General features: G+C 45.8%; 1 protein-coding gene across 1 annotated transcript in view; it reads right to left on the bottom strand.

Moving 5' to 3' along the window:
• The window catches only part of TAF2 (TATA-box binding protein associated factor 2), a 209330-nt gene that overhangs the window by 35302 nt on the left and 162015 nt on the right, over positions 1-12013 (bottom strand). The window contains exon 22 of the mRNA XM_082258212.1: positions 6860-6969. Within this exon, the coding sequence (XP_082114338.1) occupies positions 6860-6969 (110 nt within the window). The remainder of the gene's footprint in view (positions 1-6859; positions 6970-12013) is intronic.

Genomic DNA, 12013 nt, shown 5'->3' with positions numbered 1-12013 from the left:
AGACACAGCTCCTGATATTCATAACCATTATAACCACTGGGTTATACTACCCTACAGGAGTAGGACACTAGGCAGAAAAAGAATCGGGCTACGCCTATGGGCAGTCCCAGTGGGTATACTCCCTCTATCTGCTATAAGTACTCAGTTTTTTTACAAGCAGTGTCAGAAGTATTACAACTCCAAAGAGGGGTAGATGCCGTGTCTGTCAATGAACATCAGAGAAATGGATTTTACGGTAATTAAAAAATCCCATTTTCTCTTTCGTTCATTGTCTAACACAGCTCCTGATCTTCATAACCATTGGGATGTGCCAAAGCAGTGTTAAACATGAGGGGTGGGAACAGCAAAAAAAAATTCCCCAGGCTAAACAGTAGCCAACCAGGCAACAGCAGCTCAACCAAAACAACTAGAGTCCATCTGAAAAAAACAATACACCCTCAATGAGGATCAAGTCCACTAAACAGCAGCTTGCAAAACCTGACGGCCAGAATAATCATCCGCAGATGCCAACACATCCACTATATAGAACTGCCGCCCTGCAAACCTGCGTCACTGACGCTGGATGACGGAAGGTCCAGGAGGCACTGAGCGCCTGAGTAGAGTGCACTTTGACAGGGAAAGGTGGAACCTGACCCTTGATGGAATAGGCCTGAATAGCTGTCTGTCTGATCCATCTGGAAATTGTCGTAGAGGAAGCAGTTAACCCTTTCCAAGGCCCATCAGTGAACACAAATACTGAGTTTGACTTCCTAAGAGACTCTGTAGCTGCCAGGTACACCCTAATTGCACAGACCACATCCAAGGCTATTTCCTTCAGATGTTTTCATCTGGGACACAGGGAAAGCAACACAATGTCTTCCTTCAAATGAAAATCAGAGACAACCTTTGTGAGGGTCCTTGGGAGACCGCTTAAACCGACACCTGGCACTTGATGGTACTCAAGGCCAATTTCTGTACAACTCCCCATTGAAGGAAGGTCAAAATCCAAGACACCGAGAAGGAGCGAGGATGAACCCCAAGAGACTCACACCACCCAATGTATGTCTTCCACGTACGATAGTACATCTTCCTAGAAGTAGATTTCTTAGCTTTTAACAGCGTTGGAATCACCGACTCAGATAAACCTCTATCCATCAGCACATGGCGTTAAACAGCCAAGCCGTCAAAGCCAGTGACCATAAAATAGGATGGAAGATTGGTCCTTGGGACAGCAGATTCTCCCTGAGAGGAAGCTTCCTAGGAATGTCAATGACAAGCAGCACCAGATCAGCGTACCAAGCCCAGTGAGGCCAGTTCGGAGCCACTAAGATGACTGGAATCCCTTCTGCCTCAATCCTGCATAGAAGTCTTGGCAGAAGCTTGAGAGGAGGGAAGGTGTAAATCAGAGGATACTGACCCCACGGGGCCACCAGTGTGTCTGTGGCGTTTGCCAGAGAATCCCATGACCAAGCCACAAACCTCTGCACCTTTCTGTTGAGCAGAGACGCCAACAGATCCACCTCAGGAATGCCTCACTGGAGACACAACTGATTAAACACATCTGGATGAAGGGACCACTCCCCTTGGTCCAACGCCTGCTGACTGAGGTAATCCGCCTGCCAGTTTTCCACCCCGGAAATGTATACGGCAGAGAGGGCTGGAACAAACTGCTCTGCCCACCTTAGAATGCCGGCTACCACCCGAGCTGCCAGGACACTTTTTGTGCCCCCTTGGTGATTGACATAATCTACAGCCATGGCAATGTCCAGTTGAATGCGCACTGGATATCCCTGAAGACGATCCGTCAAATGGTCCAGGCACAGCAGAGACTGCGTAGTCTTGCCTCATTTGGCTAGAATCTCCCTTTGCAGGGACCTCATATGGAACTGTACAAATGGAACCACCTTGAAGGTAGACTCCATCAGGCCCAGCACCCGCATGCAAGTCCGGAGGGATGACCATCTGCTGGACAGCAGGGGACAAATTGCAGCATGCAATTTCTGGAGTTTGTCCATAGGAAGGAGCACTCTGGCTAAGGCCTAGTCCAGAGTCAGACCCAGATAGTCAAGCTTTGTGGACGGAACCAAAGCAGACTTCTGAAAATTCAGAATACAGCCGAACTCCCTCAGAGTTTGTATGGTTATTTCTAGGTTTTCCACCAGAGCAGTAGGGGACTCCGCTCGCAGAAGGAGGTCGTCCAAGAAGCCCAGTACCACTTCTTAATAAGGAACTTATCACAAGGGTAACGCCTCGTAAATCGCTTAGGGACCCCAAGGGGAAGCTTTGGTCTTCCCCACACTTTAGCGACAATTCTGTCAAAATAGGTAGGGAGAGGAAACACCTTTGCCGCTCTGGATGGCTTGTGAGTGCCAAAGGGAACCTGCGCCTGCTTCGTCCATCAGTGCTTCCACCAGAGGCTTTTTCGTGCACAGTTGCAGATGTGGAGGAATCATCCTCACTATTGGAGGATTCCGGGAGGTGTGGTCACAGACCCAGCAAGGTGACCCACATCTGCATCAGATTCAGGATCTGATGAGACAGATGAGGCAGGGGAAGGCGGTGTGCGCTTCTTGCTACCCCGTTGGCCGAAAACCATCTCCACCCAAAAAACAAAGGACTCCAGGACCGCTGTCAGTGTATCCATGGATTGTTGGGACCCGGAGGACCCCGCAGCCTCAGAGAGGGGCAAGATGTGCTCCAAAAATTCCATGAGTCACCACCAGGGGGACCCCACAAAAAGTGTAAAACACTGCAAAGGGACAGCCCCCATCGCACTGGCAGCACTAGCTGGTCGCCAGGCACAAGCACTAAGCGATCTTTAGCAGAGAGGGAGAGAACCCCACCAGACTCAACACCTAGCAGAAACCCAGGAACTGCAGCCACCAGGAGAATCTGCACATGCGGGTATCAAAAGATCCAGGAGTCAGCACCAGGGGATGAGGAGGGGCTCCCACCGCTAAAATCGCCGCCCACAGGGGTCCACTGTCATGGCCACCGCTATTTTCAATGGCAAACCACCGCAAAATGGCCACCGGACTACGCCAACATGGCCGCCGTGCATAGAAACACACAGGCTAACGCAAAATGTTGGCCCTGCATGTCACCAAGAGGCTCCCAAGGACCCAGGAGGGATCCTTAGGCCTCAAGGACAGACCCAGGCAGGGCAGGGGGGCCCTGGTAGGAGCCCCCAACAGGTATAACCCTCCCCCTGCATAGCGGATCGTCCAGGTCACCGGCACAGCGCCCTGCCCCCAACCCAGGAGGTGGACCAGATCACCCAAACAGCCACACCATAAGTGGAGGTGGGGGTGTTGGATGGGGGACAGATGAAAGGTGGGTCCCTGATGGGAAGGAGGGGGTCTGACTGTCCTTAAGAGGGGCCCACTTCGACCCCAAAACCCTCCAGGGGGACAGCTATTCACCATATCAGGAACCAGGTGGGCACTGCTCCTGACAGATTCTCCTCTCCATCGAAATGGGGGGTTTTCGGCCATGAGGATGTTGGGGCAGAGGCCCAGTCGTATGCGACCTCACGAGGAGTTTAACATGCAGGCCAGCCCCCGTCCATTGGGGCTATGTCACGGCTGACCTAGTGGCTGCTATGGCCTGAGCTGGCCAGACTGAAGTGACCACTGGATCTAGATTATCCAGCCCGTCCCCCAGTCAGGCAGTTGAAAGTAGATCTCACAGTAAAAACCAGGAGGAAAAATTTTCTATCTAAAAAATGTTGCCAGGAACAAAGATCCCAGCAAGGAACTAGGTCCTTACTCCTGAATAGACAGGAAAAAAAACTGAGTGACTAGAGCAGGGAGAGGGAATATAACCCCTGGGACTGCCCATGGGCGAAGCCAGAAGTGTTTTTCTGCCTAATGGTCAAGAATGACAGGAGCTGTGTCCGTCAATGAATGAAAGAGAAACTTTTTTTTTAGTTTTGAAGTGGAGAGTGATCAGTTTTTATTGCTGTCTGTACCCCGTTAAGGAGATTCACCATCTCTATTTTTCCCGTTTACCATTATCATTGAAAGTAAAAGAAAATCCCAAATTTTGGGTTGTCCCCAGAAAAGTAATAGAGGGGAAATCTTCCAACAGGGACACTAGTTCCGGTGACCTGGGGGTCCCCAAGAAATTCCCTTAAGATAAATTAATTTGTCCTTCCTGGCTATAGGACAGGAAGTAATAAGAAATCTCCACAATGGGACACAAGTGGGCAAAAGAAAAAAAATCTGACCGGGGTTATAACCCTCCTTTGCTCTATCCAAAATGAAAAAAAGCTTTGCCTATCGTTCTACTTTAAGCTTTAAATATGAATGATTTTGATTCTTTAATAGTCAATGCTTCTATACACTACCTGGTAGCTTACAGCATTTTTTTGTCACAAAACATCCGATACAAACACAAACTTGTGTATTTCTTACCTGTCACCGTTGTGAAATAAACGGATTATTTAAAAAATAAAAAACAAACAAAATTGCTGTAATTTCAAGAAAGATTTGATTTTGTGTGATTGTTATAAACATGGTCAGCATTTATAAAGGAGTAAGGATAGTACCATTCCACTCTGGGCATTTTGTAGCAGTGGTCCGCTTTTTATTTTTAAAGCAATTTCTTGCCAAGAAAATCATATTTATATTTTCATGGAATCGCCAACTTTCTAATTCTATATTGATATGTAACTCATTCGCTCAGCAAATGAGTTTTTGCAGTGTTTCGTGCAAACCACAAGATTGCCTGCAACAAGCGCTTTGCAGTCACCTGTATGGCTTAACTAAAAAATAGTTGAAGGAGAGAGATATGTAGCATAAAACACAAAGGTAACAATGTAGCACTGGTTTAACCTGTAGCTGTGAAAAAAGTAAATTTGCCAGCCATTATATATCGATTACGTCGACAGCCACAAATCATTGTAAAGCCCCGGTTCACATTGCCGCGGCTTCAAAGTCACGAGACTTTGAATCCAACATCCCAGCGGCTTGCATACTACTTCTTTATCTGAAGTCAATGCAAGTAGTGCTGAAGTTGCACCAAAAGTAGTGCAGGAACAAACTGAGTTGATTCCAAGAGGACTGGACTTATCCCTTTAATTTACATCTGACAGCTTTATAAAGCTCCAGAAGTGCAGCTATCACTCTTCTCCTAGGGCTCTGACACTCAGAGGAAAGACACTGTCTTCTTACCCACAGCATCTCTGTCCACACCTCCCCCCTCTGTTGTCCACTCACAGACGCCTCTGTATTTTGGGAATGTGTTCACATAATGCAGAGTGTTCTGTGATTGGGTAGGAGGAGAGGAGGGGTGGGCAATACAAAGTGGGGCTGCATGCTGGGACCAAGAGGTCGCGTGCCAAAGTATGGCGATAGTTATACTGCTGGTGTTCAGTAAAAGTTGTAAATTAAAGAGATAAGTCCGTGAGGTGGCATGCAATTAGTAGAAATTAACCCCTTGTAATCCAGAACATTTTAAAAAGCAGCTACTGCTTCTGTTGTGAAATAGATAAAAAGTGCATCTGCATCAGTTTTTCCGGTGTGAGTCCAACAAATATCAGTTGAGCCTGCCAGTGAATTCCACTTAATGCAACGTCCTGTCGTGGGATGGCAGCAATGTTGCATTGCTCCTGAATTCAGAGCCAAGTTGACTCATGTAGCTGTGCCTGCTTGCACTACAGTGGGATGAAAAAAATGTTGTAGGAGACATGGCTATCAGCATTGTCATTGCTGATTCACAAGCCTGTAACTTTTCAAATCAGCACCTAGTCAAAATGATGCCATATCCCAGGAGTCTTCATAGACATTTTTTTTTTCTTTCATAAGGAGGGGGGGGGGGGGCTTTTTTAGCTAACCACACCCTCCTGTCTGTGGAAGTAGTTAGCACTTTTGCCTGGCAGCACTAGTGTTGTTGGGTTGAATCCCACCCATGGCACTAACAGCCTGGAATTTGTATGTTCTCCCTGTGCCTGTGTGGGTTTCCTCCCACACTCCAAAGACATGCTGATAGCTTAACCCTCCTCTGCAACTTGAACCTATAGGTAAGCCTATTATAAGGCTTACCTATAGATACTGTAAATATCTCCTAAACATGTACCGTTTAGGAGATATTTACTTTGCATGCAGCCAGTGACATCACTGGCGCATGCACTTTGAAGGAACGGCCGCTCGTGCCGTTCCTTTAGAGCCCCGTGACGTTACCGTCGGCTCCTGCACGCATGCGCGGGAGTGACGTCATCGCGGCTCCAGCAAATCAGATGGCCGGATGCCGCAAACCCGGAAGAAGGGCTACACAACATGTCACCCATGAGAGAGGTGAATGGTCGGCACTTCGGGGCTTCGTTCTTAGGTAAGCATTTCATAATGAGCTAGTATGCGATTGTATACTAGCTCATTATGTGTTTTTCTTTCAGGTGTAACGTTTTTTTTTTTTTTTTTAAATTCGGAGGTTTACAACCTCTCATTCTCTCCTGTCTAAATTGGCCCTAGTATGTGTATGTATGAATGCGAATTAGGGACCTTAGATTGTAAGCTCCTTGAGGGCAGGGATTGATGTGAATGTACAATATATGTGTGTAAAGCACTGTGAAAATTGATGGCGCTATATAAATACCTGTAATAAATAAAAATAAATAAGTAAATGTCCTTACTCAAGATGGCCACAGATAGAAATGCTAGGTGGTGCTTTTCAAAGCAATTTCTCAATAATCAAAAAGGCATGGAGAAATGGATGGATGAGTTTGAATATTAAAAATTAATTAAATATAATTTTTCAGTTTGTGCTGCTCAATTATAGTTAAGTTCTGCTTTAGGAAGGATTCTACCTCCATCTAGTATAGTAAAATAAACCATACAAAATTTTTTTTTTACTTTCCCTATAAGCCTGTTTGGTGGGTTACCTGAATTCATCAGCTTCCAGAGCTGGTCAACAAGAGCTTCATTACACAAGGGTGACTCCATGTTCTTTGTGAATGGTGGGTTCTTTGTCAACATGTAGAAGATCTTATGCCTAGAAATAGGAACAATGGAAACAAATCATAACATCTGATTGCTCCAGTGAAATAAATACTTTTTCTGTTTACACAAACATTTTGTACAAGGGAACCAAAGCTATCACCAAGGCTCTATGGGTAGTATAGGAGCGAGGCCATTCACTTACTGGTAGTTGCCTACTAGATCAACATAAAACTGCCTGCGTTGCTCACTAGAAGGGGTTAAAGAATGCATAATAATTGCACAACTTAACAAACCGAAAACACGACACGTGCGTGCGCTACATCTCCAGACACTTGGAAACAATTTGAAAAACAATTGTCTTAATCCAAATAAACAGGTCATTAATTATATCAATGTCTAAACACATTGCTGTGGTTATCGCTACCACCAGTGTAAACAAGTTCAACACAAATGACAGGATATCGTACACATATGGCTATGGATGCTGACATGTCAAACTCTATTACACTCTATCCCTTAAAAAAAAATTGTTGTTTAAATGGACAAGAATATCGGCTAATAAGTTTTTATATTATTATTTTTTTTTTTTTTTTTGACAGGTACTCTTGTGGAGGGATCTGGGGGTCTAAAAATCCCCCAAAACCCCTCCTCTGCACTTAAAAGCATTCAAAACGCCAAGTTTGGCTGTTTTAAATGCGGTGATGTCACTCAAGACATCACTTCCGGGTTTTTGCATGGAGACCCGATCAGAGCCGAATGCAGCTTTGATCCGGTCTTCGGTGGCCGTGCAGGCTGGTCACCCAGGTCTCCTGATGGGACGCGAGACCCGCGCGAGCCGCAGAAGCCGAGCGGCTTCTCAGCCAAATCGCTTGTCATTACAAGACAGCCGACCGTCGGCTATGGACGCTGGTACCGGGGTGATGCCTCTAGCTGCAGACATCACTCCGGTACAAGCACTTTCCCGAAATAGCGGCGATATCGGTAACCTCCGGGTGCTGATTCCGATATATTGGGAAAAGTGCATATGGGCCCTGGATATATCGGCTTTGCCGATAATCGGTCGATCCCTACTTTAACCTCCCTGGCGGTATGATTCTGTCAGGAATTCTGTACCAAAAGCGGTACAATTTTTTTCATGGAAATTTGGCGTAATGTATTATAGGCCTACAATTCTTAGTAATTACTGACTTAAACCTGACCAAAACAAGACTCTAGTAGACATCCCAGATGTGATAAATTTGAAACACAAACGCATGAATTATAATCTAATCAATAATATAATTTTATTATATAATATAATATATATATATATTATATAATAAAATTATATTATGGATTAGATTATAATTCATGCGTTATATTATATATATATATATATATATACACATACATACACACATACGTGTGTGGGTATATATATATATATATATATATATATATATATATATATATATATATATATATATATATATATATATATATATATACACACACACACATATATATATATATATATATATATATATATATATATATATATATATATATATATATATATTATAATATAAATGTTATGTGTGTGTTTGTGTTTTGTGCAACGTTCAGTGTTTGAATTTCCCTCCCTAGTTCCGCTCCCATGCAGCATTGCTGCTGCAGGGAACGGAACTAGGAAGTCATCACACCGATGGAGGACGGACGAGCGGCGGGGATCTCAGACGGCTGGCGATCTCAGCAATGGGAGATCATCGCTGGATCGCCAGGAGAAGGTAAGAGACCGCTGCGCGCTCTGCACATCCACCCCGAGCGTGACTCGGGGATACCGATCCTAGCACAGAAAATCCACCCCATGTCACGCTCGGGGTTACCGCTAGGAGGGTTAAAGGTTTGATCTATCCAATTGGGAAGTATTAAAGGGCCAGACCACAAAAAATTAATATCAGATTCCATCTTGTATGTCTTGAATACCCACTAGCAAGCACTCCCCCTGCCATAATTCCAGATTCCTGTCTACCCAGGAATATTCGAGCTCCTGCCCACCTTAGGTGGGTAGTGTTCCAGAAACAGTTTCCATATTGTTAAAAAAAACCTCCCTACAAAAATCTAGAAGGGAAGGTGAGAGCTGCTCATAATGGGCACAGCCGGTATGTAGTAGGGATAGACCGATATGTTTTTTTCAGGGCCGATACCGATATATTGGTCACAACGTATCGGTATCGGCCGATATTTTGTACATCCTATGTCAGGGTCCGAGACTAATCTTCTCCTCCTTCAACCATTAGGTGGTGATGCTTATGTAAGGGTAAAATGATGTCACAAAGCATAATTCCGTTTAGAAATGTTATGGAATATGGCACTCACATATGTACAAAAGATATAAGCAATTCCACATTAGCAGATCTGCAGCTCTCACCCACTTGCCGTAAGTGATACCGCTCTGTTTGGGATCCACTCAATACTGCTCTGTCCCTCACCCGCTTCATCTCCCACCCACCCGATACTGCTCAGTCTCTCCCCCACTTGTTGTAAGTGACACCCGGGTGACATCGTTCCATCCAGCATACGATCTTGGAGGTCACAGGTTCCGTGACCACGTGACCTCCGAGATTGTATGCTGGAAAGAACGGTAAGCACTTTTGGGACTCCCAGCAGAGCAAATCCTACTTTACCATCACTAAAACAGTCACTCAAGGGGCTAAAAAGCAGAACAGTTCCTAGGATCCCTATGGTAGGCCTTTACTCACTGTCTCCAGATACTTGGATATCTCCTGTCCAGGGGCTGACTGGCAAATTTCAGCCCAGGGGACAAGAACAAACCAGAGGCCCATGGTGCAGCGGCTCGGCTCCCCTCCCACTGTCTCTCCTCACGAACCACCATTTCAGGCTGAAGCTCCGCTCCAAGTACTCTCTACTCACCGGCCGAATCTGGTTTCCCAACCGAGCCAACAGGGGCGGTTGGGGGGAGCTGGCACAGCTCGGTCAGGGCTGGCCAGAGGAGGAGAGTCTCCAGTTGGGCATGGAACTGGCCTCTGCTTAGACACAAGTTACACCATCCATGATTGGGGGGGGGGGGGATGGGGGCTGCTCTCTGTCCTTGTCTTTATCCCACACTCAGTAGGTCAGCGGTGGGGACTTTTTACTTCTCTTCACCAGGAACCCTTTAGGCATGTCTGTGGCAGAAGCAGTGCAGCCTTTTTATGGGGCATCAGAGTGGCCCAGGGGGCAATTGTCTCCGTGCCCCCAGGGCCAGTCCTCCCCTGCTCCTGTTCAATATTACATGGACACTGTACCAGGCCGGATCCTCAGTGCATCCCCATGACTTGGCTAGAAACTGCTTCCAAAACTAGGCCCCCCCAACTCCCACAGAGCTGGGACCACAGTGAATTCTTTTCAGCAGGCTTCAGCTAACCTGCCCAGAAGGGCAGCAGCCCTTCAGGCTTGGATCTCTTTCTCCAGGACAAGAACCTTGCTGCTTCAGACCTCAGGCAATTTATGGGTTCTCCCTTTATCTTCTGGGCACACCTTTCCCAGGGATTGGCAGTCCCATCAATATTCAAAGCTCAGGATCTGCCTCTTCAAGTAGGGATGCTCCGATCCGATATTCGGATCGGATATCGGCGCCGATCTGGACATTATAGCTGGATCGGGGGATTGGCAACATTGACCGATCCACTGGCCGATCTGGTTTTTGCATAGTAACGGCTCAGCCATCCCTTACTTGGTGTAGTAGTAGTATGGGATGGGAGCCGCTACTTCCTGTATAGGTACGGCTCACAGGCGGAGTGATATCAGATGCACTCCACCTGTGAATGGAGGAGCCATACACATGAAGCAGCGGCTTTGCTCTCTACTGCAGCCGCTTGCTTTGTGTGTAGCTCCGGATCAGTTCCGGTATCGGCGATTTCACAACGCCAGATATCGTATCGGGTCCAAAAAAGTTGGATCGGTGCATCCGTATCTTCCAGTCCACTACATTCTACAACCTAGTAGGTGGCAGGGAGAAGTATGTGAGTCTGCAGCCTGTAAAACCCAGAATAGCCAAAAATATTCACACGCTCACGCACTTTCAGATCAGTGTTCCCTGCTCCATTGTTTGTAAAGAAGCCAAAGAGACTAAATTTACCTGAACTTCTGTAGCAACCTATTCTTTGATGGTGCTACAAGTATAAACATACAAAACATATACTTTCAAAGATGCAAAAAAAAATAAAAATGACCTTCATGTTTTCATAGAATTGGGGGGGGGGGGGGTGGGGGGTGCTTGCACACTGGAGGTTTTTAACTTCATGCACAGAGTGCAAAAAGATTAAAAAAAAAAACAGCCTTTAGAACCACCTCTTCTCTTTAACATTGACCATTAATACTGACAGGTAGCAGTTGTCCCAACGCTGACACCCCTAAATGGGCACCCAACCCCCTCCTCATCCCCACCAGTTTGCCATCCCTCTTCTCCCACCCTCAACTACACCCTATTTGGCCACTGTTCCATTCTTTCGCCCTTATTTTTTTATATTTTTTTGGTACTTGAGATTCCTTGAATGTCTACTGCATCATAACTCCATTCTTCCTGCCCAACTTAGTTGTATCCCTCTTTTCTTCTAATGTACAGTACAGCAAGCAAGCAAACGGGGCCCTGTAAAACAATTGTCTTGCTGCCTTGATTATCTTTCAGAACACAATTATGTCCAGTTTACTTCTGCACCTTCTGTGCTAGTACTAATTGCCTAATAAACTTTTGCTATTGAAAAAAATATATTATTTAAGTTTTAAAAAGGCAGTGATTTATGATATACAAGTACATTTTATTAATATAGCTAAACCAAGTTTGAGTGTGTCCTGCCCTCCAACCCTGAGCCAGGCGCTTGCCTGCTGTGATTTGCCTAATGGGGAAAGGCCAACACATCGGCTGTTTTTAATTTCATTCAGTGTGTGGCTGCTGCTTTTTAAATGAGAGGGGAAAAAAAAGCACATGCAAGGTCACCGCAGTAAGTAAAGAACAGTTCCTTATGCTGGCAGCATAACGACATCACCCGTAGTTGTTTACCAGAACAGCCCCTCCATCTGCTAACGCTGTGGTTATCCCCACAAAAGGGGCCTCT

The sequence above is a fragment of the Pelophylax lessonae genome, assembly GCF_965119305.1.
Source record: "Pelophylax lessonae genome assembly, chromosome: 5".
NCBI classification, from domain to species: Eukaryota; Metazoa; Chordata; class Amphibia; order Anura; family Ranidae; genus Pelophylax; species Pelophylax lessonae.
Note: the sequence above shows the minus strand (reverse complement) of the source record. Positions and strands in the feature narration are given on the sequence as shown.